Below are 26,340 nucleotides of genomic sequence, written 5' to 3'. Positions count from 1 at the left end.
CATCACAGTGATTTAATGTTTTGATGTCTCAATTAGTTTTAATGATGTTAGAAATCAATCTAACATGAGTGAAAGCCGGACTCATGATTCCTTATGTCTAATCCAATATGTCTACTGGACTTTGTTTATACAGTGATATACCTGGCAAAACATTTTATTATGTGATGAAAGTAAACAGTATGTTTTGCTTCATCTGGTTTATCCTCTAGCTTGAAATTATCAGCTCCACAGCACCTAATGCAGACACATTCTTCAGGGTGCATCCCTGCGTCCTCTCTGACCTTTTCTGATGAAGTAATTCATCCATTCACACTGTCACTGATAAAGAGTGACATCAGTCACCCAGACAGGATATGAGGCCAATCTTAAAAACACGGCAGGTATTTTGTCTGTCTCAGTGTCAGTCTTTTATCCTTGGCTAATCTCTTTGCCTTTCTCTCGTCTCTTGTCTGCCTCACTTGGGCCATTTCCCATCGACTACAGCCCCCAGGCGACAACGGATCCAAAATCACAAACTACCTGCTCGAGTGGGATGAGGTAAGGTCTCTCTCTCTCTCTCTCTCCCTCTCTCTGTCTTGATGTCCATCATTTGTCATGCTTTATCCTCATTTCAAAATATACCTATCACAGATGTCATTAAATGAGTGTTAATATTCGACTCCTCAGACAAGATGTAATAAACTTGTGAATTATGCCTTTTCAATCAATGTCGGTCCCTCCTCTCCTTCTCACATCAATACTTTTTCACTCTGTCATGCTATTTGTGTTTCATCTATATTATTCCTTTCATTAATCTTTTGTCTGCATTAATCATATCCCCCGCATCTCATCTCGTCTTCCTTTCTTTTCTCTCTCTGCATCCATCTTCCTCTCTTCTCCTCATCCACAGGGAAAGAAGAACAGTGTTTTCAGAGAATGTTACTTTGGGAGCCAGAGACACTGTAAGCTGACACGACTGTTCCCCGCCTGTGGCTACACCTTCAGAGTGGCTGCACACAACGACATAGGCACAAGGTACTGTCGCCTGTTACTGAACACACAAGCACGTATGCTACACACACACACACATGAATGATAACTGTATTCATGTTCACATGCTCAAAATACCTCAGAAGGCAGATGTCATAAGGCTTTCTTGTTCCTTGATCATATGCTGTTGGAGCACAGATTTATTGAAATATATGACGTCTTCTCACATGAGGATCTTACACTATGATGTGGGGTGTCAGAACATATTTTTAATAACCATGGACATTCATGCATGATAGCAAATGTTAGCTACAACACATGTATTTTCATGATAAAGTCTGTATAAATTCGTACGCCGCCACGATGATAGAAACACAAACATGCGCCAGCCTATCTGTGGCTGTTATTCTGCATGTGTGCTCTTCCTCTATGTTATTTTCCCTCCATTTCCCCTCTCCATTCGTCCCCTTTTTGTCATTATGGTGGGGACCATCTCGCCTGCAGTCGTTTGGGTGACAGGAGGTGATAGAGGGGAGCGAGAGCGAGAGAGGAGATATTAGCTCTCTAGCTGAACTCAAAGCAGCCTTAATGCATCCTTCAGCTTGATTCACCTTTTGAAGCCGTGGACACACGTGCACAAACGTACTTGGCGCACGCAAGCTTTAGTTTACTCTCCATTTTTCCTACAAGGAAAAAGTGATACAACCTCTCAGACTTCTGCTGCGTGTTATGCATTCAAATTATTTATCTCCTGCAAATCGCAAATTAGCTCCCCTTCCCGTCTTTTCCATCTGGCTTCTGACATGTGTATATATATTCTATTTTTGCTCTGTCATGACTCTTCAACTTTTTTCTTCTTAATGTTTCCGCTGGGATATCTCCACACCCGCATCCTCGTCTGCAACCCCACAGGCGCCCCTGCACTCCCTTCAAATGAGCACAGATATCAGTGTCCTTTCTTTACTCACAATTTCTCCTCCAGCTCTGTTGAATTTGTAATTCATAACCCATAGCATCCATTCCCTCTTGCACTGCTCCCCTTCATCCTTCAAAAGTAATGATCCAACAAGCCAATAATTTGCTTCAGCAAAAAATTTTTGAATAAAACTAAAACAATGTGAATGAAATTGAAATGTTTTTGTGTTTGGTGCAGTGGCTTCAGCACAGAGGTGGTGATTTGCACCATGGGCACCCTACCTGCTCTGCCTCTTGCACCACGGCTGGTCAGGGCGGGGGTGTCCTGGGTGACCCTGGAGTGGGGACGTCCTGAGGGCAGTCCAAGTGAGGAGCAGCTCAAATACACACTTGAGATCCAGGAAGACAACAGCGTGAGTACTGCATACTTACACAAAAGCACTCATATTTAAACGTTAAAAGTAAAACGTAAAGTTTGTTATGGGACCAGGTTCTATCCCACTACGTTGAAATCTGCACTCATAGTGGCAGACGCTAGCTACTGTAATCCTGGATTATATCAGAGCTGTTTTATGTTATACTCTGCTCCTATCAGTCTCTAGTATCCCACAGGAAAAGGAGAACGAAAATTCTCCAACAGGAAATGTGTATTTAAAAAAAAAAAAAAAAAAAAACATATTATGAGCAAATATTAAAAATTACTTGGATAAAGCATTACAAAATAATTTGGGAAAATTAACGCATCCCATAATACAGAAACATACGCCATATGCTAATGATTAAGCATGTATATAAGATGCTCCCACACACTCTTTGACTCCCTCACATACACAAATATAAGGCAAAAGTCAGCATTTATTTCATCCGTATGCTCAAAAATGCATAATGATGACACGCTGAAAGAAAAACATACATGTATATATATACACACAGACTACTGACAGTGTGTCTCCCACAGGGAACCGACTTTCATCCAAAGTACACTGGAGAAAACTTGACCTGTACTGTACAAGGCCTGAAGAGGAGTACACAGTATAAATTCAGGGTAAGTGATGGATGTGGATGCTGTTTTGTGTTAGTATTAGCGCATAGGTGCTCCTCTAATGAGATAATGTGTCTTTATATTGCTATGTTTTCTCATACTTTTGTTTTTAATTTTTCCTTTTCCTTTCGTCTTGACGAAAATTCTTTAAAGGAATAGTTCAACGTTTAGGGAAATACGCTTTCTTGCCGAGAGTTAACTAGATGAGAAGATTGATACATATTAAGCTAACAAGAGTGGTATCAATCCTCTCATCTTACTCTCCACAAGAAAGCAAATAAGTGTAATTGCCATAATCAGTCACATCAGTCATTTAAAGACATATGTGTGTGTTGTGTAGCTACATGTGTATCAGAATTATAGAAAGCGTTTGACATAATTAGCATTTTAAGCTCCTCCTCCTCAAAAAAAAAAAAAATCAAGTAAGGCCACAGTTAACATTTAAAAGACCCACCTGTATATATTATTTGACTTAAAGTTAGTTTTGTTTGAGAACATTTTTTACTTGAGTCATCTTGTCTGTTACTTGCTCTCTCAATTTCAAGTCAGTGATGTTCTCTTTCTGTTAAATTGAACAAAACGAACTGTTTCCAAATATATCAACATATCTTTCAGCTGTAATACATCATCCATCAATCTCAAGAGGAATACACCATTTTACCACCAGCGAATTGGCTGCAATTTAACTAACAGTGAAACAAGGCAATTAACCAGCCATTTAGCAGGACGAGAACACTGGACAACCCCACTGAAAGCTGTGATAGCTGTTTATACGTTATGTAAGGACATTGCAAAACAAAATGTACCGAGAGGAGATATTTGTTAGTGTAAATGCGCGTGTGTATATGTGTGGGTCAACAGTTTATTATGGTGCAATCATGACAAACAACACCGTATATGTACTTTTACAACCTCCAGCTGAGGCAGCAGATATTTTAAGACACAAACACACACGCTCGAACACAAAGAGACACTTCTGTGTTCTTTGTGATGTTCCTTCGACATGAACATCTGGGGGAAAGCAAATTGATTGTCCATATGATGGGGTAATGGAGGGAGTAAACTGAAAAGAAATGAAGTCAGAGGAGCCGTGAACATCACAGGTGAAGGAGCAGAGAGAGTAATGGCTTCTATTAATCAGGACTGTTGCTTTACTTCTTGATAGATTTCTCTGCACATTCCCTTCTCTCTCTTATCACACTCTCTGTGTTTCTTCTTGTCTTACACTCCATCTTTACTCATTTTGTTTGTTCTTTTACCCCGTTCTTTCCACCATTCCTCCGCTTCTTATCATCCTTCCTCTGCATTCTAATCTCCTGTCACCCTCTTCCTCTCCTTTTTTCTTCCCCTTCTCTCTTTCCACCTTCTTTTCCTTCATCTTACGCTCTTTTCCTTTAACCCTCTATTCTATCCATCTCCCTCCCTGCAGCTGATAGCATCGAACATGGAGGGAAAGAGCAGTCCCAGTGAAGTGTTGGTGTGCACCACCAATCCAGACAAACCAGGCCCTCCATCTACACCTTGTGTCACCGCATCAACGCCCTACGGATTTACTGTCACATGGGGTAAACAGACACACACACACACTCACACATAATATACACATATGACACAAAGATAGAAAACACCCTTAGTGCACAAACACTTGTGCATACCATATAAACACACAAGATGTAAGTGGAAATACACACAGTCACACGGAATTGCACTAACATGGCCACCAAAAGAGAAACTTATAAATATTTATTATATTATAATATTTATATGTTATTGATGGCTGTTCATATACTTAGAAAACCCAACATTTCCACTCTTAACATACAGTTACAGCTAAAATAGTCTGCTTTTTTCAATCTGGGGTTTATTCAAATAGTGTTGTGTTAAACACCTTCTTAGTTGCAGGGATACTAAATATTCTGTAATTATGTACTATAATTAGTCCATAAGTCAAAACTTGCCATTTTTCCTTCAAATATGTGTAATACTTGTAGAATAATGGAAATGCTTTAAAATGCCCTACCTCACAATGTTAAGAAACTCTCTGAATAATTTCAGGATCGGCACAACGCCTGAACCTCACTGAGCCTAAATTTTCACCAAATCACAACAATTTTGAAATCTTCCCATTAGTTTCTCGATCGAACCTGCTTGGTGATACACAAACAAACAGGAGTAAAAACACTCAGATAAAAAAACTTTTGTATCAGAGTGTATCATGTATGTAGCAGCACAGGTAACAGCCATAAAAAGCCATCATGTCTGCTGTCATCCATCTGTCCTGCATTCATAATGCAGGGATCAGAACAGTCTGTTCTTTCTCAAAGGTTGTAAACATGACGTAGATCTTACTGTATGTCTCTGAGTCAGCATTCAGATCACTGACTGGACTCTGATAGCCATAAACACATTTTTACATTGCTAAACAATTGTCTCTACAACTCGACTATGTTAAATATATATAGCTGCACTGCATTTCTTAATGTGTGACTATTGTGTGCTTTCTTTTATTGGCTGTTGGTATTTATTTATTAAAACAACCCTTCCCAAGGGTGCTAATAAAACATTTGGCAGCATTTTGGTACCAGGGCTTTTGGGGAATTGCCATTTCTGCTAAAAAGCAAACAATCTGCCAGAACCTGGCAGGTTATGAGTTATTGTTTTACGTGTTCAGAATTGATTGAGAAGTCATTGCTAAATGTCGTGACAAGTCTCAACTGATAACTTATGAATGTATGATATAAAATGATTAATTTGACATATTTTCTTGACACAATAATGATATGGAAAAATGAAATGTTTTTACATGTAGACTTCTGAGTTCTTCTCCAGCTTATAATTATATGTGTGACATCTACCCAAACTAAAATCAGTCTATCAATTCCTCCAACAGATCCTCCCCAGGATAACGGGGGCTCAGAGGCTCTTACATATCTGCTAGAGATCTCAGAGGGATGCTCTGAAGGTATGACTTATATGTATCTCTACCAGTCTGTGTCACATGTTCATCTCATTCGAATGCTTGTTCTAAGTCCATCATTTTATAAAATGAAGCTCAAAATGTACTGTCCATCCTTTTGTCCCCTGCGCTCCTTCTCTCCGTGCATCCATTTCCCTCACTTACTCTACCGAGAAGAATATCAGCCATAATTCAGTCTTTGTTAGCCTCAATTTAAAACACAGCGTTGTTTGGATTTCCTAAGATCTCCGCTCCAGGAAACCCAATGTTCTCTTTCAGTCCATATAGCAGGGGATGAAAAGAGGTGTAATTTCATTGAGTCTATACTAATTCAATCACATCAAAGAAAGAGGAGTTAGTTGTTTATTGGAGACTAGTGTCCAATATCAAAGAATGAAAGAGTAGTACAGCAAAAGCTCATGTTCTTCTTGAGTCATTGATAATGAGAGGGCTTTTGTCATGGTTGCTACTCTGTGTGCCAACATCAAATGGGAAAAATAACATTGACAGCAATGTCAGTGGAAATGAAGAAGCCATTTGGATGAACTGCAACACATCTTTAACTCCAAGTTTAGCAGATTGATCTAATTAGGCCAAACTGATGTAATTGGTTGATTTAGTCCCTGGCACATTTGCTCTGTGCTTTTCGGGAAGTATGATGGGATGTGATTTTACTTACCACAGTTTTGTATTCAGTAGCTGATGCTGAGGAAAGACATTATACTAATTTAGGAACAGCAAAGACTTAATTGTGTCGTCGTCCTTTGCACTTTCTCGCCCCCGTTGAGCTGTAGCAGCGGGCGCTGCGTTGACCTCATCTAATTGATTTAGCTGTGATTCATCATAGTGTAAGTGTGGTTTCTGTGAGCTTTACTGCTCTGAAACAGATGTTTGGGTTAACTTTAAAAAAAAAAAAAAGTTCCATATCACAGTCACAGAGAACTGCCTCTGTGATGTGCAGTGTTTGAAAGTTTACTTAAACTTCACTTTGTGTTGCATTAGTCAGTGTAATACAAGCATATGTGTTACATAATCGCAATATGTGGCCCTTCTGTTGCAACTGTTTTTAGTTCTGTAAACAAGAGCTATATTTGCATAACATGAGTGCTGCTTCAGGTAGAATAATGCATTTCACAGGCCTACACAATCTATTGACAGAACAAAAACAGCATTGTTAAGTAGAATACAAGTATTAATTAGGTCAGTGGGGTTATAATAATTGTCACCGTGACATACATATGAAACAACTGGAGATTATGTATGTGCGCTTATGCTGATTTGTTGGCTGATGTATGTGATCAGTTGTGTAATTGTGTTTTTTGTGTGTGTGTGTGTGTGTGTGCAGCGAGCCAGTGGGAGGTAGCATACAGTGGTCCAGCAACAGAATGTGTGTGTGAGCGCCTGACACCTGGGACCATCTACCGTCTACGTGTGTGTAGCATCACCACCGGAGGACACAGCCAGGTAAGACACACACACACACACTGGTGAACTTTGAATTTTCACAAACAGTTCTAAAGTTAGGAGTGGGGCAGCAGTGACACATCAGTGTTGCTCATGTAGAAAACCGTGGGAAAATCTACAGTTTGCACACACACACAATCACCAATATATCATAATTAACATTTCTGCCAGATATCAAACTGCTCTTTCTCATTTGTTTTGATTTCTTGTGTTTATCTCTGCTCCTGTTAGTGCACTGTTAGTGTTCCGGTCCGTACATTAAGCGTCCCACCAGGGCCCTGCCAGCCACCAAGGATTGTGGGCAAGGCCAAACACAAGGAAGTGCAGTTAGAATGGGGTGAGTGCAGACATACACGAACATTGTGTTGAGTTTTATTCACTAGTATATTTGATTTTTTTTTTTTTTTTTTTTTAATGTAAGGCAGCTAAATGACCTTCTGGCTGCCTAATATGTTTCCCTGTCCAACTCTAATCTAACCTTAGTCAACCATGTTTCAGCTTGATTGAGCTCTTATTTAGCCCATTAAATGCCTAACCTAGCCTCAGCCTGATTTAACTCTCCTAATGTCCACCCATTATTGCAGAATAGTACTGTTATCTGTTGGCAGGCATAGTTTCCCAGCCTGGGACGGTGATGAAGTTCTTGTTTTAACCAGTTTAATACAGCTGGCCACAGCCCTAATCAGTTTATATTCAGGCAGCGCAGCTACAATTACTGGCTCGAGTTGAAGGTCACACTTAATGTACTGGAGGGTTTTCCCTACTGTCTCCTTCATTTATTACTTTCAATATATTGCGACCAAGTGAAGCAAAGAGTGTATGCAGTCATCTAAAACTAAACATCCCACCATCCAACTAAAACCATCCTGAATAAATATCTTGAAGTTTATACATAAAACACATCTTATCTTCATAGCTGATGTGTCTCTCCATCAGCAGTGGTTTTGAATACATGTCATCAGATCACAGTTTGATTATTAATGCTTTCCCTGTCTTTGTCCTCTCAGACTCTCCTGTCTCTGAGGGAGTGTGTGAGGAGTGTGTGTTCAGTCTTGAGATGAGTGAGGGGGACACCAAGCCAGCAGAGGTGTACCATGGTTCGGAGCTGCAATGCACTGTCGGCAGTCTGCTACCTGGTGCCACATACAGCTTCCGACTGCGGGCTGCGAACGAGGCTGGGGTGAGAAAAACACTTGGCAGGAATGTGATCAGCGATACAGTTTCTTCTTTCAGAAAACCAGCTGGTAATCCACCAGACAAGACCAAAAAAATTGTCTCTGGGAAAAAAAAATTACTTCTCCAGTGAAACCCTTACATAAGAACTATGCACTTCAACAAGTCAGCCTTTCAAAATCTATAAAAATAATTCTTATTTTCTGCTTGAGTAGCATGAAATTCTCTGTTTAATGGCTCTCACGGGCATGAAATCTACTATGCATGAACTGTGGAACCTCTTAATTGGACCCAAATATGAATAAAAACACAAAATCCAAATGAAAATGTTTTTTTATCGTAGCTACACACACAGACACAGAAACACATGGGCCATTAGGTCAGAGTGTCCCAGACAGACTAACAGCGTCTATGTTTGGACTGAGAAATGTTCCACAGTCTGAAGGTAACATTTGATTGGTTTGATCATCCAGACACTCAAGATTGAACTAGCAGTTAGACTTGCTGATCAAAAGCTGGTACAGACACAGCACACACACGCTTAAAAATAGGAAGAAAAGTGCACACATGCAGACAACACAAAAAACCCAGCACTCTTGCCTATACAAAGTCAGAGAAACTTGTGTTAGTTCAAACACACCTCTCATCGTGTGTGTTGTCTCTTTCTTTCTTATAGTTCGGAGTGTACTCAGAGCCAACAGAGGTTACGACTGCAGCGGGTCCTCCTGGCCAGTGTGGGGCACCACTCATAACTCTTACCAATAACACCTGCGTAACGCTTAACTGGGAGGTGAGAAACACACAGATACAAACCTGTATTTTTATGAAAGAAAGAAACAGTTTCTATGAGCGAAGCAAGAGCCATCAAAAGAAACTCAGCCTCCTATTTTCTGTTTCTACTGACGTACAAACCTGCCACTTTAAATTTGTCTGTTTGGGCTGTTGTTGACAAGTAGACCCAGATGACTGTGTTGTTCATAGCAATCCAGCTGGCCTGGATGATGTATTGAAAATGATTGAAAGCTTCTGGTGTTGTATTATTATTGATACACAGCATCTTTTAGTCTATCCCTCATATCCCATTGGCCTGCTTTAACATGGCACTATATTTTCCTTCTTATAGTTTTTCTTTGAAAGGTTTTATTGAATTTGGAATCCATTCATGGCGGGATTTCTTTTTATCTCCAAGCTCCCATTGATTTTCCTGAGCTGAGTGTATGTTTCCGGGTGTTTCAGAGTCCCGAGGGTTCGGGTACAGACATTTCTGAGTATCGTTTGGAGTGGGCGAGAGAAGACGAACCTATGGAGCTCATCTACTGCGGATCTGCTACACAGTGTGAACTGTCAGACCTGACGCCTGCCACAGATTACTGCTGCAGGCTACAGGTAATGCACACCTGCACTACACTGAGCCCACGGGCACATTCACAAAAACATTCACAAATCCAGTCATGGGCATGGAAGTCATGCCAAGACACACGTGCTGCAACAAAGAAAAAATCACATAAATAGTACAAGGACACAGACGTGCAGAAAAACAAACGTGCATGACATAGACATTCAGATGCACAACATGCACATACAAATGTCAGCCAATGGTAGCATCAAAAGCAAGAACACACACAAACAAACAGAGAGCAGTGAAAGGTTGATCATAATTGTTTCTTTTGTGTGGCAGCTGTTAATCTGGTGCAAAAAAAAGTTCTCTGTCTCTCTGTGTGTTTGTCTTACACGCTCTCTCTCTCTTTCCCTTTCTCTCACTCGCTTTTCCGATACACACTCTGAAGCTATGAATCCAATAAAAGCATGTTATACGGCTTGTCCAGTTATGGGCTCATTTATAAAGTTCAGAGGATAGCACAAGGTCATCCTAATATCCTAATCAATACTTGAGTGTGTGCACATGATTTGTCTTTGTGTGTTTATGTGCGTCGTAGCGTGCACATCAACAGGACAAATGTCCCTCATAAGAGGACCGCAAGAACAGATCGCACGAGATCCATCGCCTCGGTTGAACTCTCTGTGACTCCATAGGTCCTGCACCTGAAAATGAACTTGTAGTGGTTCATCTACTGTAGCAATGTCTTAAATCTGCACAGCTTGACATACACTTGTTTTATGAGGGCACTGTAAATAGCCAGACAGTATCGCAGGATAAGGTAAATCACAAGTTCCTCACATTTCTTTATGTTTTCAAGTCTCGCCAAAATATATTTGATGGCTGAAGGTAAATCAGAAATATTACTGTAGTATCATTTTCAGGACCTCAAAGTATGTCGATAATTTACTGCCAAGATAAAGCACTAAGACTAGAGATCTTGTATTTTTCTTTCGAGCGATCAGAAGACTTTTCTATAAGTATACACTGTAGTCTGCAAATCCTGCCTTCTACTCCTTGATGCGCACTCTCGTTAATGTTGCTAGGCTGTTCTTGGAAAGTTGGATATGGCGCATTTTCTAATAAAAACTAAGCCCTCCTCATGTTTTTGAAAGGATTGTCTTTTTTTGACGATTACTAATAAATCCATCACTCCTTACAGACAGGTTCTTGCCTGTCACATTAAGTGCACATTAAAACAAATGCAGGAAACAATTTAAACATTTGCTAATTTTTAAAACATTTTATTCAAGCTTTTAAAATGTAGAAGATGTATTTTTTTTAACATACTGGCATAGTTTGTTTGAGCCTCCTCCTCATTGAGTTTGTGTGAGTCTTTTAAATAGACTACTACAAATCACAAGCGATTGAAGGGCGTTTAATAGAGGATACTCGAGGTGAATATAAATGTGTTTTTTTACACAGCGCAAGAAATAGACTAATGTTCTGTCACAGCTAATTTGAATTCATCGCCCGCTGCTGGTTTTCATCTTATTCCATTCTTCATGTCTTCTTTCCCCTCTGTTTTACTTCCTCTTGCTCTTAGTCTGTCTTACCCTTGCTCCTGCCAATTCATTTCACTTCTGTCTCCAACTCTTTTCACTGTTAACCTTCATCTGTCTGTTTTGGTCTTTGTCTCTGCTCATCCTCTTCTTTTCATTCCTCTCTTCACCTTATCTATCCTCAGATCCCTTCATCCCGTTATTATGAATGACAACTCTCACCCTCTCTGTGTTTTTTGTGTCCCCCTCAGGCGGTGAATCAGGCAGGTGCTGGTCCTTACAGCGAGCAAGTGAGTTTCCGAACCCCAGCGACGAATCCCGACCCGGTCTCCTCTCTCAACCTCCTGGACCTCCCGGTCTCCTCAGAGTCAGGTCACTCTCCGTCTACCTGCCTCTTCCTGAAGTGGGATGAGCCAAACAGCAATGGGGCGGAGATCACCTGTTACATCATCACCCTGGATGACCAGACCATCACTGTGGAATCAGGGACAAGTCACCTTGTCTCCGGCCTGCAGCCAGACAGCGAATACAGGTACTGACATAAATTAGTAAGCAGCAGAGCTGATGTGAGGACCATATAAAATAGATATTTTCTTGGATACAAAGTGTGATTTATGTTGATGATGATCCCTAAATCTTGGGTTTGGCATTTTGATTTACCACTGTGTCCCTCCATGAGCACGAGGTAGAAATAAAACCCAAATATACTACTACAGACATTAATATTTTGATTGGTGGGCAAGTGTCCATTAACACAAGAGCATCCGAGACATAATTCCAATCAATACTTAAACCTAAATCAATATGAAACACTGGAGACAGACACTAAACAATAAACCTTCATTAATTGATATTTTGACCACGTGCGTGCAACAACAACAAGCTGTAATGCCAGCATTGACGTATTGTCACTTTATGAAGTTGAAATGGTGAACGTGTTGGCAAACAGTTGCCTTTTTACACCTCCAGCAGATACATAGCATTCATTTTGAGTTGTCAGTCGTCTCTAAAGTTGCAGGCCTTACAATTAAAACAAAGATGCAGAAACGCTCTGTAGAGCGAGGGGAACTGTAGTGTTGGATGATAATTATCTGTGGATTTGTCACTATGAGCAACCGCTTTCTCATAAAGTCCAATTATTTATGTGATCTATTGTGAATATAAAAATATTGATTATAGCTCCTTCAAATGGGTACTTAAACTAGTAGCGCCTTCCCATAAAGTTTCTTATTACCTACGTAAAAGGTAGCTTTAAAAAAAAAAAAGAAGTGTCAAAATTGGAACAGAAACTGAAATCTCCTGACTTTTAGTCCCTTCTATGGGTCAAGCTCCATAAACAGTGGATACTCCATTTCCCATAATGCAACGAATAGCATCTTTTCATTAGAACCAACCTGCTTTCTGACAGGAATTTGTCTTTTCTAATAAGATAATCTCTTATGACATCATCAGGGGGGTCATCTATCTAGTTCTTAATTATACTGTCATTGAAACTGATGTCTGCTTCCCTGCTAAAGCGGCTCTGCATTAACAGGTCTCAAAATGTTTAACTTGAATTTAATGTGGAGTAGTAGCACAAAATACTAAAAACAAGAAACCACAGTAGTTAGCTAATAGTTGATTCTCGAAAAAAAGGATTAATGATAACATTTATTATTGCAAATTCTTTCCACTTGTTTTAAGAATTTCTGTTGAAATTATAGGTAAAAAGCATTTTACCATATTATACAGAGCATTTTGATCCAAAAATCTTATTATACATGGATAAAAATCAGTACACAGGTAGTGGTAGTAGTATATAGTAGCTTGGGATAGCCTGTGTGATGTTTTCATATACAGCCATGTCAGACCCTGCTATACTCACACACCAGTAAACAACTACTTAGTAATGTGAATCACCAGCTACTGTTGTTATGTCTCTGTAAGTGATTCTGTAATTATATGTGTGTATGTGTGTGTGTGTGTGTATGTGCAGACTATTGAGTTCTTTGAATTGGGGGGGAAAGAGGGCGTCCGAGGCAGGGGGATGTGTGAAGAGGCAGAGTGATCACACATCATTGTTTTCATTCTGAGGTTGTTTTTGTCCCGATGTCACTCTGCTCTCTTGCATAAGGGCTACCACTGAGGCAGAACACTGTGCATGTGTGTGTTTGTGCACGAAGGTGTGTGTGTGCGTGTGCATGAGAGTCTGCCTGTAGGAGTTTATGTGTGTGCCAATGACGGGAAATCTGTTTGTTATTTACAGCGGTGAGGTACTTCAAATAATATTATTCATATTTTATTTGCGTGTATGGCTTTGTGAAAGACCGCAGTAAATGTTGTTTGCTTTGTCAGGAGTGGGGCTGTGTGTGCTTTAGTGCAGGTTTAAAATGCCTGTGTTCTGAGATTATTGTTGATACATTATCTTTATACTAGAGGTGTTTTTCCCTCTCCTCTCTCTGCTCCCCAATCCATGCTGAGGATAACTGACTTTGATCCTATACTGAAGTACAATAGCTGTTTGTTTAAGAGAAAAATAGTAATTTAGATTCTTTTAAAGGAATTTTACTTGTTAAAAAAAATTAAATCTAAATAATAATACAGATTTTGTTTTTTTTTTGTTTTTTTTTTTTTAGATTTCATGTATTTTTAATTACATTGCATGTTTTCATTGAAAGCTTCATAACTTTTAGGTCTCCAGAAATCATGCAGAATGTCTTTAGTTTTAGTTGGAAGCAGATATTTTTTTTCCAGACACAAGATTTCACAGCAACCCTTTGGCATCTTCGCTTAATACAGTCTTAGTCCATTAATAATGTTAAAAAGTATGTAAGTCTGCAGACACCTTAAGAGGATAATTGTACAAAGGCACACATCACAGAATATAGATTCGATAAAGCTGCAGTGCTGAAAAGTGCACTCTAAAACAGACAAGAAAATCACTGGTACCATTATGCACCTTGTATATAATTTGAAAAGCTGACTGTTGTATCTTCAGTCATTTGGCAAGCAGTCATTAAGCTGAGCGTGAGGGGCTCGGTGGTTTTCTCAGCTGGGATCATGGTTACCTGATGGTTTTGTAGATGCCAATGAGGTGCCACTTTTGTTCAGAAAATGTTTCATCTTTTTCCTCAGTTTCATCTTAATTTCAAGATAAAACAAAATGTTGTGAAAGAGAAACGTCATTTGATATGTAAATCCCACCATAACTAAATATAATCCCTTATCATCAAAAGCTAAGCCTCTTTATCTTTCGTTCTTTTCCTTCTTCTCACTCTCTAGTCATCTTTTATCTATATGCTTAATTACCCAGTGGATGGGTCAATGTTGCCCTTTTTCTTTCGTCTTCACTCAGCTACATGAATTATAATGAAAGGTTACAGTTACAGAGTATCAGCGATTAAATGTCAGACATCTAGCCAAGGGCCTCTGATGTGGATGCTAACCAGCTGATCAGACATGGCAGAAAGAGGGTGAGGAAGGGAGGGGAATTCCTAGAAGAGAGGCAGCAGGGGAGTTTGAAAACACAAATCCAATTCTGACAGTCCTTTTTAATTAGCAGTAGATATCCGTGTCCTGGCGTGGGTGCATGTATATGTTAGTGTTTTTATGATATCGGTATATGGTATAAAATACACACTGTACGCACTCACACTCCTTTTAATAATTACATTGCACTAAACCCACTATAACCTGTTTATTGGAACAAAAACCTTAATCAAGTTAATAATAAGGCCGAAATTGCTTTGTGTTGCTTGAAAAATAAAATGTTCTTTACAAAGTTAATCTTGGAAAACACTGCAGCAGTGTCTTTTGTTTGAATATATTGTATTCTTTTTATTAACTTATTTGGTTTTTTTAGATTTTTTTTTTTTTTTTTTGCATTTTTGCCTTTATTAGGAATGTGAAGTGACAGACAGGAAACAAGGGGAGATAGATAGGTACGTCATGCGCTTATGTGGCATGCGCAGCAACCATTCGACTACCATGGCGCTCCAAATATATTGTATTCTGAAAAAAGTGAACCAACCAACTCTGACATATTTTAGCCTTATTCTGAAGAGTACATTGAATTGTAATGGGAGACAGGATCACAGCAGCATCAAAGGTCAAAGCTAATAACACCAGATTAGCCCTCATGGAAAATTACCCCACCATTAGACCAATAGGTCTGCAAACATAGAGAATACATAAGGTAACATGTACATTATGCAGTAGTTTTCTGCACGTGACTCAAACCCTGTTCACTTATTCGCACTAAAATGAAAGTATATGTTGCGTTTACACCATGACTTCCCAAAAAATGGGATCATCCAAGTCAGAATTAATATTTTACCTTAATGTAACAATCTCTCTCTCTTCCTGTATTGCTTGCAGTGTACAGATCCAGGCAGTTAATGCCATTGGCTCCAGCCCCTCGAGTCCACCTCTGCTGGTGAGGACACGCCCCCTCCCTCCGGCCCCGCCCCCTCTCGAATGTTCGGCGGCCGGCCCTCAAAGCCTGAAACTGAAGTGGGGTGAAAATGCCAGCAACACACACACGCGTGCCCTGCTCGCCGACGACATGGTCTACACACTACAGATGGAGGACAAAAACCACAGGTGGAGTAAACACACACCGCTCTATAACCCTCTTACGTCACTGGTTACCTCATGGTTATAGTGAGAAGCAGTACAAATAATTCACTCAGTTTTCTTTATTTCAGACCATGTGTACATGGCAGGGGAAAGATAACATTTCAAGCATCAAAACATACAGTATACATATGACAATGAAAACTCACTAAAATCTTTAAAACTGGCATTTATACCATATTTAAGAAAGACAGGAACCCCAAGTTTTGTTCAAACTGTACACCACATCATGTATACTATACAATGCTGAAAAGTACATTTACTCAAGTACTGTACTGAAGTACAATTTTAAGGTACTTGTACTTGTATTTCCATTTTATGCTACTTTATGCTTCCACTCCACTACATTTCAGGGGGAAATATTGTACTTTCTACTCCACTACATTTAATTTACAGCTTTAGATACTTTTCAGATCAAGATTTGACACAATGGATAATATAGCAAGCTTTTAACATACAACACATTGTTAAAGATTCAACCAGTGGTTTCCAACCTTTTCGGCTTTTGATATCTTAAGAGCAGTGTGTAGTCGGGGTCACACTTCAGATGTCTATGAGTTGTTAACAGCTCCACCAAATAGTGATTTTTCCCTCTAAACTTCTCACATGGTTTAATTTTGATAAATGTTCAAATGATCTGATATTTCACTAAAAAAGTAAAAAAAGTAAAGGATCTGAATACCACCAATGATACTATGTAGTTTTATGTAGTTTTGGGTCATTCACTGCAGCTTCTCAGTCCTTTATATACACTACACCCTATACTTCGTTCTATACACTAGGTATATACTAACACTTGATATGGCTGCATTGTGGCTGAAAGGTACATAGTTCACTTGTAAGTGGTTATCAGAAGTGCCTCTCTTTGCACTGTTTGCTCAACAGTGTGTGGTAAAATGTGCACAAAATGGAAAAAGCAACACTCCATGAGAACAAGCTGTACTAACAGTACATTAGTGCTGAGTGGTATGGTCGAAAACAATATCATGATATTAATACGATGGTTTTTGAGATAACAATATAGATCACAACATAGCAAATGCATGGAAAATCACATAGAATAATCATGTAATATTTAATGCAGTTAAACTGCATTTATCATTAGACATCATGCCATTTTAATGTATGACATTAGAGTAAACTCCTCACTAAACTTCATTAAACTCTTCATGTCTAAAACAAAGTATTAAATGACTCATTCATGACTCATGTAGTTTTGAATTGCAGCTTTCTCTGAATCATTAATTTATAAAACATGAATTAGTATTGGTTATTGTTTTACATAGTTTATGAACTTTTTACTCTAAAAGTCAATAAATACTAGTATTTAACTGAAACAACTTACATTGTTTATTATCAACATAAGTAGCCATATCCAACCCTGATCTCTTTTAATGTTGTCTTTGTAGAAACACAATGTATGCAGGTGAAAAGAACCAGTACAAATGCAACACACAAAATATTTTTAACATGAACTTTTGTCTATATGATTGCTTTGTCATTGTCATTTTTGGTCACCAGAGGCACTCATCAACATTGTATGCACTTCTGTAGAGACAAAAATTAATGGGTATTTTATATATCGAACCTCAGCTATGACATGATACTCAAAAACTGTGATGATCCCTTCAGAAAATGTGCTCTTACAACCTCTAGGCCACCTTGCACAACACGTTTCTAAGACTTCTCAACCTGCAGGTGGTTAGTACAGCAAATCAGGGCCCAGGAGGTCAATACTACACACAAACCACAGACACACACAAACAGAAGAACATGAGCGGCTTGAGTGAGGGTGAGGGAGTGTGTGTGCATTCATGCATGATTAGAAGATCGTGTGTAGATCTGTGTGCTTGCATGTGTGTGTGGGGGTTTTTTTTGTGTGTGTGCAGTAACCAGATGTACCATGGAGTAGTCACGTTGAGGGCATCTGGAGCCAGCCTGGATACAGCCTCCAACAATCAACCCTCCATTTAACTGACTGCTCAGGCAGGAGTGACATAGAGAGAAACAGGGAGACAGAATTAACAGACAGAGGAGGAGGCAAATGGGCAGAACATGATCACTGACAGGAATTAGCCACACGATTGGAAAGAGAGCAAGAGGAGGGCATTTTTATTAATGGTAGAGCTAAGAAAAATCTTTAATATATTGTGGTTTAAATAGCAAAGAGTTGGGCTGAGCGAGGGATGCACAAAGACGCAGGAAACTGAATGGCCACTTTTATCGGCTTTCCTGTCTGCCCACCTGTCAGATTGTCTCGCTTTCTCCCCTCCATCCATCCCTCTTTCATTCTGGTTAGCCAGCTATCCATGTTTGAATTAAGGCTTGGCTGGCATCAAGTTGGCACCAAGATACCTTGGCACCCCTGGAATGGGCCAGAGTGCAGCAGGCAACAGATGGGGCCCTATCCGGCAGGCTATGATCTGTTAACCTCACCGACACACACGCACACAGATCCAAACAAACACAGATCTATGCACGTAAGCACAAACACACTCCCTGCCAGCCAAATGAAAACAGCTTTCACAGTTGAGAGAATTTTATTTACTCTCTTCTAATTGACACCATGATTAGTCTGGCAGTATGCTAGTCTGTGTGTTTTTGTGTTTTTATGACCACGTTTGAATGCTTTTGTGTATGTATGCATACAGTACGGCTGCAAACACTGTGTCGGTTTCAGATGGTATTTTGGGAATCCTGGTATTTGTGGTTAATATGAGCAAGTGCTACAACTTGCTCAGAATTGCAGAAAATACCGTACTTATTTCTTTCTTTCCTCTGATTATGGCATATTTTATTGGATAATCCCAATCTTTTGTGTCCCTCAGTGGCTTTTTGTTTGGTTCAATAATAGACTGAAATTCGTCTGTAATTTATCATTAGTTTGGCCAGTTCTACTTTCTTTTCTTCTTGTTCACTTATGGATTCCTCTGATAATAGACTTTTAGGAGTGGTTGATTCACCTGAGAGTGAATCGAGGCTTGCTTTTTCACATTGCAGTACACTCAATGTTACAACATTGAAAACTTTAAGTAGGAATCCTCCACAGCACAGTATCTTTTCCTGTCAAGGAGGTGTTTTTTCATTTTTATCAATACCAGAATATATACCAAAAAGTTGACATTTTGCTATCAAAGTTCACGTATGTTCAAGGGGTTGGAACTAAGTTATATGGAAGTTATATTGAGGAAATTCAGTTCATAATTAATGTCTCTATTGCTCATATATTATTCATAGTCACACACAGTTGACAACATATATTTATGGCTGTATTTACAATGGTTATTACACTTGGTGATTATTTAGTAATCGTATAAACAATGCTCAGGTTAAGCAATGGCAGTGGATAAGGGGGAAATGAACTAGGTGGATTTTTAACACTTTTGTAAGACCCGCACTTTAGGAATACCCATTTTCAGATTCATTCAGATACTAATACAGATAATTTGTTTGGTATAAATAAAATACATACAAATATAAATAGCAACATCTCCACACAAACATTTTTGCACTCTCCTCTCCATCTCCATCATTTCCTCCACAAGGAAACCATCCGTCGAATATAATTGACTGAATAATGAATGTGTGATTCCTGACCGTTTCAACCTAATCGCCTTTGCTTAGGATTCATTACTTGCAGCTACTGGCGGTTATGACGGGACGTTTAGGTGTGCAAGCGGCTGCATTAGTGGGTGCATTGGCGGTGCACCACCTTTTGTGTGTGAAGGGTTATTAACAGATGAACGGCTCGCGCTGTTTCACCATACTTCCAGCCAGGACGCCTCCTCCTATGCTACTCCTCCTTGTGCTCTCTAATCACACTTTATTAAAAAGAATTAGCAGTAATTTATATAATTGGTTAAATCACTGTGGCAACCACTTGCTTCACTGCTAATCATAATGTATCGAGAGAGCTTGGAAGGGCACTTTGAAATAAGAAGTATGGAAGTCTTGAAAATATATTGCTTTGTAAACAAACATATCAAATAGCCGACTGCAATTTTGCAAATGTAATTTCTGATTTGGCAATAAATTTAATCAGTGTCATTTTTAACCAAATACACTTACTATTTATGTTTTTGTCTTTGACTGTCGCCGTCTCTTTCGGCCCGTGTCTCTCGCTGTCTCACTTTCTTTGTCTCTGGCCAATCTAATTCATGTTTATTTATCTAATTTTCTTGTAAGAGAGGTGACTTCACCTCTGGAAGACCTCTAGAAAAATGAACACCCCCTTTAATAAATTCCTTCTCCTCCAACCTCATCTTTTACCCTCTTTGTTTTCTCCCATCCGCCTGTATTAGAAGATAAAGGGAGCTGTATCCACAGGTTCAAAATACCGAATGCCCTTTTTTTTTAACTTTCCTCCCTTCTCCCTCTCTGTCCCTCTTTCTCCCACACCTTATTTTTCCAGTCTTATCTCCCTGTATGCAGACTTGTTGCTCATATTCTGTCCTCCCTCGCACACAGCTCTTTCATTTTTACTTGTTATCCTCACTCTGTTGTTGCCCTTTAAACGCTTGCCGAGTTTGTTTGATTTTTCTCATTTCACTCTCCCCTCATCCATATTACCCAGGATGCATTCTGGCAGGGGTATTTGGAGTGTAAGGGCACCATGGCAACACTGGTAGCGCAGGCTACGAAGGCGGCAACCTTCTGATGCAAAGCATTTTTAAGACGAGTTTACATTGAATGACAGGCACTAGGGGAAAGTCTTGAGTGCTTTCCTTCATGAGAATTATCCATCCACATGTCCATCACTACGTCTTCCACCCTTTCTTCCATTTTCCATCTCTTTTTGTGTCCTTAAGCCCCTTAAATTCTTCCATCTTTTTATCTACCCATCCATCTCTCTATCCATATGTATTTACCCAGTCTGCCCACCCATTCGTTTATCTATCCATCCATCCATGTTCCTCATTTCTCTATGACTCCATCCTTGCTGTTTCTTTCTTTATGCACTCAATCCGTTTTTCCACTCAGCCAGCCAGCCAGCCAGCAATTCAGCCACCTTAAAAACAAGTTGTCATCATTCTTTGTCTTTAACACTAACCTTATTATTACGTACCCATGCATGGTACATAGATATCAGGCAATAATTGCTTAAAATTATATTTACTTAACTATTTATTTTACTATGTTGGAACCAATAACAAAATTATTTATATTGTGCAAATTTTATGATGATTTCCTTATTAATGACAATCATTATTGTTAATAATGTGGATGTGATCATTTATTTTGGGTATCATATGCTGTTAAGTTACTTACTAATCAATGTTGTAAGGACAAAGTTATCAGTCAACTTTCTGTGGATTTCTAGAAACTTTTGAAATGGTTTACAGACACAGATTTCCCCTTTGGATATTTAATGAAATTTGTTATATTGAGGCAACAGTCTGATAATCACGCTTTCCTCTGGGAAAGCTTCCAAGGTTCTAACTGCTTTTGAAAAGAAAAAGCTAGACAAAGATGTTTGATAATGTAATGCCAAAACAAATGTTAGCTTTTCTATGTGAGGTGAATCATGGCAGGCTTTTAGAAACAGCGTTGTGTTTAAAAATGAAGGAAAGGTACTGACAAAGCGATGTTTGAAAATGTCTGCATCTGTTACAAGCCTCACAGTTACAGGACAACAGGCAAACCTGAGAATCAAACAAAATAAATAAAATTCTGATGTATGATATCTGTATTAAAAAAAAAAAAATCCAACATTTGCATTCCTCTGAATAAGTACAGAAGACTCCCTATCTGCGTCTAACCTCTCCTTCTCTGCCCTCTTCTGGTCCTTGTTCGGTTAATTGGTTGGCTGTTTGGCTCTGGACCAAGGCTGCAGTTCATCTCATTAACTGTGTCCTGGTGACAGTGCTGAGTATTAATTGTTTTTATACTCCACCATTCAGCTCTGTCCAAATGAGAAGGGGTCATAACTCATGACGATGAAAAAGTTAATGTGTTTACTGTATACATGCAGATATGAATATTGCTCGCTTTCGGCTTTGTGTTTGTTAGCTGAGAGCTAACGTAGTGTAAACTAGGGGAGAGACTTGGTTCTGGGTGTTTGTGTGTGTGTGTGTGAACTTTAAGGGCCAGCAGCGAGGCAAACAATTAACAGCACCATATATCAGCCTGAGAAACACATCGCTTCTCTGCGGTGCAGCTACATGAAGAGCTCATCAGGAGTTATAGCCCTCTACTAAACCATGACCTCTCATCTCTTCATTCTCTCTCCTCTGTACTCTCACAGCAGATCTTTCATCATCGTCTCCACTCTTGTAATTACCAGTCAACTCTTTCCCTCCTTTATTTCTCCTCTCCTTCATATTCTTTTGACTTTCTTCCTTCATCACTGTCTGCCTCCTATCTTTTCACTCACACCATCACCTTTGTCTTTCTGTTCCTTCCAAGCCCAGACCTTTTACCTTATTGCGTTGAGATAAATAACCCCCTTTTTCTGCTCAAATTCCCATTTCTCCCTGACTCACTCATTCGCTCACTTATCATCCCTCCTTCAGTCCATCAATCTGTCCATCTAGCCAGCCAGCCAGTCAGCCAGCCAGAAACTTTTGGCACTCGTTTTCATCAGATTTGTGACTATGGCCTGTCAGTAGTCGTCCTGTCTATTCATAAATCCAACCACTATCTTTTCTTAAGATGCACCCTTCTCTTTTCCTGTCAACATTCCTGTCTCTTTTCAAGGTCTACTACTTATTTCTCAAATTAAGCCTACCTCAAGTTGGCATATGCTAAAACTATGTTGATGCAGTAAAGTCTTACTGAAGTGAATAAGCACATTAGTGGTTAAACACAGACCAATATGTGAAGTAACAAATTTTGTTTTTTTTTTTTTAAATAAAAGCTGTAATTTATTTATATGTGGTTAGCCCAGCCATGTCAGGCACCACTAAGAACAGTTTACACAGTTAACTAGTATTTATTCCTTTAATGAACCATTGGAAGTCGAGGAAAAGTGCATCACTTCAATCAATGAACGTGGTCTGAATCGGTCCCCACAACTAGTTATGTGATAATTGCAATCCAAGTATTGATGCCTCAATCTTCACTGCTCTTTCTGTCAAAGTTATTAACTGTGAGTTCTATCACCTTATCTGTCCCTTCCTCTAATCAATTCATTGCACCATCACTCCGTTCTCTCAGCTTCACCTCACTCTTCACCCTCTCCTTTATCTCTGACTTGCCCTTTCTCTTTAGTCCCTTTTACACAGCCTGTTCAAGGCGGGAATGTTGTGCCGTTATTCCGCCTCGCCGTCCTGTTTAAAAGGTATGAACATGGAATGGGTGGGCGTTGTTGTTCTGCCGTTAAGCTGGGAGCAGAGGTAGTCACATTGCCGGATCGACGTCTGTGTAAAAGGGACAGCCAGCGTGGCGGGAGTTCACACACTAGACGCCGACGCTGTTGTGTTACATGTCACGCCTCTGATTTCGGAACACCAGCTTGCTATCCAAAATCGCACACAGGGGCAGCATTATGACGGCTTTGTTTGGTTTCAGGGTAAAAAAACAAAGCCGCCATGATGACGGGTCTTCTTTACAGCAATATTGCAGGATCTCTGTATAAAGGGTCTTCTGTCTAGGCTTTGTCATGCGGTCCCTCCCAACCCCACTCCCTCTTTCTCTCTTCCATCCCTCATTCTCATTGTTAGATTTCTCTCTAGATTTGTGACTCATCGCCTCTCTCCCTGTCTTTCCAGGTTTGTGACGATCTACCGCGGTCCCAGCCACACCTACAAAGTGCAGCGATTGACTGAGTCCAGCAGCTACAGTTTCAGAATACAGGCCATCAGTGATGCTGGGGAGGGTCCATTCTCTGACACACACACCTTCTGCACCACCAAGTCTGTACCCCCTGCCCTCAAAGGTAAACTGAACTTAGCAAAGTCCGTGTTTGCGTGTGTTTTGGTCCGTGATGAAACGTAGGGGAATGACGTCACTGCTTTAATCCTGTATTGGGTTACACTTTCTGTTCGCAAATCCATCTTTTGCCCTTTGTTCTTAGTAACTACTCACTAGTTTCAAACTAGCAATTGACAAAATTATGTTGCACCATTAAAACTTAAGAAATGTCATAACTTGTAATGTATAAACTGGTTGGTTTTAATTCAGTGATGCATAAATCTCCACATATAACCAAGTTTGCAATTAGCTCCAGCATATAAGGGTTACAGCGAATGGCCCTAAATAAGTGCTATACTGCAATATATCTGTTTCTGTTTGGTTGTTCGAGATGACAGCTTTACTGTAGCATTGATTATTGCCACCAGTATGTGATCCTTGCTGTAAAGTAAGAGGCAGTTGCTTATATAGCCACCATAATCACAGTAAATAGTATCCTCTCAGGTGATAAAACCAGGGAGGATTCTGGGTATGACTGCGAAGCTGTAAATGTGCAACACAGCATTGAAGTATCAATAAACAGGTAAATAACAGCCTCAAGGGTCTAAACTACTTCTGTAAAACTGCTAGAACTACATGTGTGCTGTCTGAAACGTTCCGCAAAGCAGCATTCATTCAGAACAATAAAACACGGGAGATGAGGCAAATCAATGAATAGGTCCCTGGTCGCCGTAACTTTTTAAGAAAAGCTATGCTGTTCATAGCATCGTAATTAATGCAGTATTGGAGTATTGTTGCTATGTTGTTATTATATTAAATGACCTTATCCCCCCAGGATATTATTGCTTTGCAAAACAATTATCAGCGCTGAAAAACAAAATTATTGCACATGACTAATCTAATTTCGTTGTTGTGGCTTACATCCTGGATAATGTGCAATAGCTACACAGTTTAAACAGCCTGACACTAACAGCCATTAACAGTAACCATTAGTGCTGATATGAAGCACTAGTTTCTAGTAGAGAGATGGATGTTTGTATTAAATCATTCATAAGTGGTTAACTGTTGTTGTTGGACTCGGACTTCAGTCTATTTCCGCGCTTCTGTGTGTTTGTGAGAGAGGTTTGATTTATTTTTAGTGAGGCCAAATATGGAAAATCCAAATATTTGTTTGATATTCTATTACTTTTTTTGTGTATGAAATCCTGCCATGTGATTGATATCATGACCTGATCCCATTTTTTTTTTTTTTTTTTTTTTTTGCCTGACAGCTCCCAGAGTGCACCAGCTGGAGGGAAATATGTGTGAGATCACATGGGAGACAATCCCACCAATGAGAGGGGATCCTGTGAGCTACGTGCTACAGGTACTGGTGGGACGCGAGTCAGAGTACAAACAGGTGGGTTTCGCACACACACACACACACACACACACAGAGGTTATGTAAGGATAGTGTTGAGAGTTCTGGTGTGTCTCTCTAGTCCAGAGCTCCACTTGAATTATTTGGTTCATTCTTAATGTTGTGGAAGTGTATATGACAACTGGGAAGATATTTAATCTCCCTGAGGAGCAGAAAGTTCAGTTTGCACCCTCAGCAACCCGCATACACACGCATACATAGACACAAATTTGCGCATGCAAAAATCAAACACACACACTCCCTCTCTCACACACATACACACTCTCAGACACCCTGTTTTCCTGCGCTAAGAGATACAGCATTCTGAAATTGGACGTTATCTGCAGTGCCAGTAGTATTTATTGAATGGTATTGAAGGATTTCTAATAAAGCACAGAAACAACTGAAAAAGACTCTGATTGCACTTAGAAATATGGGATTGGGTGGCTGGCATGGAGCAATGAGCTGACTTGTAGACTGCAGACAAACAGACATTTGTCTTCGGAGCTGTTTTACTCCCTGTTATTGAATTACTGAATGGTTGGAGGGAAGAACTGTTGATGCTCACCAGCAGACAAAACCGCAGCTGTGCGTATATGTGCGGGCATATGGGTATTTTTGATACATGTTTGCTTATTTGATTATCGGCACACACATTGGCTGTCAATACAAATCTGTAATGCTGCTTTTCAAATGTTTGTAGGTTTACCTTTTTTTAATCTGTTTTTGTGTGTTTTTAATTTCACTACAACAAGAGCAGTGAGTGCATTCGTTCAGTTGTATATTTGTCTTCTCTATCTACTGTTTATTTTGCCAAATTCACCAATGCAAAAAGAATAGGTCAGTCTAAAGACTAAAACTATAAATCAATTCATCTTTGCATAAACACACATAACTTTCCTGTGCAACTGCAGGCCTTGAAATACTTTCGGTGAATGATAAGAATGTTTTTGCTGCTGTCACAGAAAAACAATTTCTCTGCTCTTGATCAGCTACAAGCCTATTCCATTAACTTTACAGAAAGAAAAAAAAACATTTGAAAACCAATAGAATAAACTACAGCAGTGGGTGGATTTT

General features: G+C 39.5%; 1 protein-coding gene across 2 annotated transcripts in view; it reads left to right on the top strand.

Annotated features, from left to right (window-relative positions):
* fndc3ba (fibronectin type III domain containing 3Ba) overlaps window positions 1-26,340 on the top strand; it is a 106,410-nt gene that overhangs the window by 74,179 nt on the left and 5,891 nt on the right. For both annotated transcript variants that reach the window (XM_067613582.1, XM_067613583.1), the window contains exons 12-26: window positions 484-537; window positions 890-1,014; window positions 2,123-2,297; window positions 2,843-2,929; window positions 4,356-4,491; window positions 5,817-5,888; window positions 7,228-7,346; window positions 7,578-7,683; window positions 8,354-8,526; window positions 9,196-9,309; window positions 9,756-9,905; window positions 11,651-11,931; window positions 15,756-15,980; window positions 23,723-23,889; window positions 25,136-25,263. In XM_067613582.1, coding sequence (XP_067469683.1) covers window positions 484-537; window positions 890-1,014; window positions 2,123-2,297; window positions 2,843-2,929; window positions 4,356-4,491; window positions 5,817-5,888; window positions 7,228-7,346; window positions 7,578-7,683; window positions 8,354-8,526; window positions 9,196-9,309; window positions 9,756-9,905; window positions 11,651-11,931; window positions 15,756-15,980; window positions 23,723-23,889; window positions 25,136-25,263 — 2,112 coding nt within the window. The remainder of the gene's footprint in view (window positions 1-483; window positions 538-889; window positions 1,015-2,122; window positions 2,298-2,842; window positions 2,930-4,355; window positions 4,492-5,816; window positions 5,889-7,227; window positions 7,347-7,577; window positions 7,684-8,353; window positions 8,527-9,195; window positions 9,310-9,755; window positions 9,906-11,650; window positions 11,932-15,755; window positions 15,981-23,722; window positions 23,890-25,135; window positions 25,264-26,340) is intronic.

Source organism: Thunnus thynnus, chromosome 16 (assembly GCF_963924715.1).
Source record: "Thunnus thynnus chromosome 16, fThuThy2.1, whole genome shotgun sequence".
Taxonomy (NCBI): Eukaryota; Metazoa; Chordata; class Actinopteri; order Scombriformes; family Scombridae; genus Thunnus; species Thunnus thynnus.
Note: the sequence above shows the minus strand (reverse complement) of the source record. Positions and strands in the feature narration are given on the sequence as shown.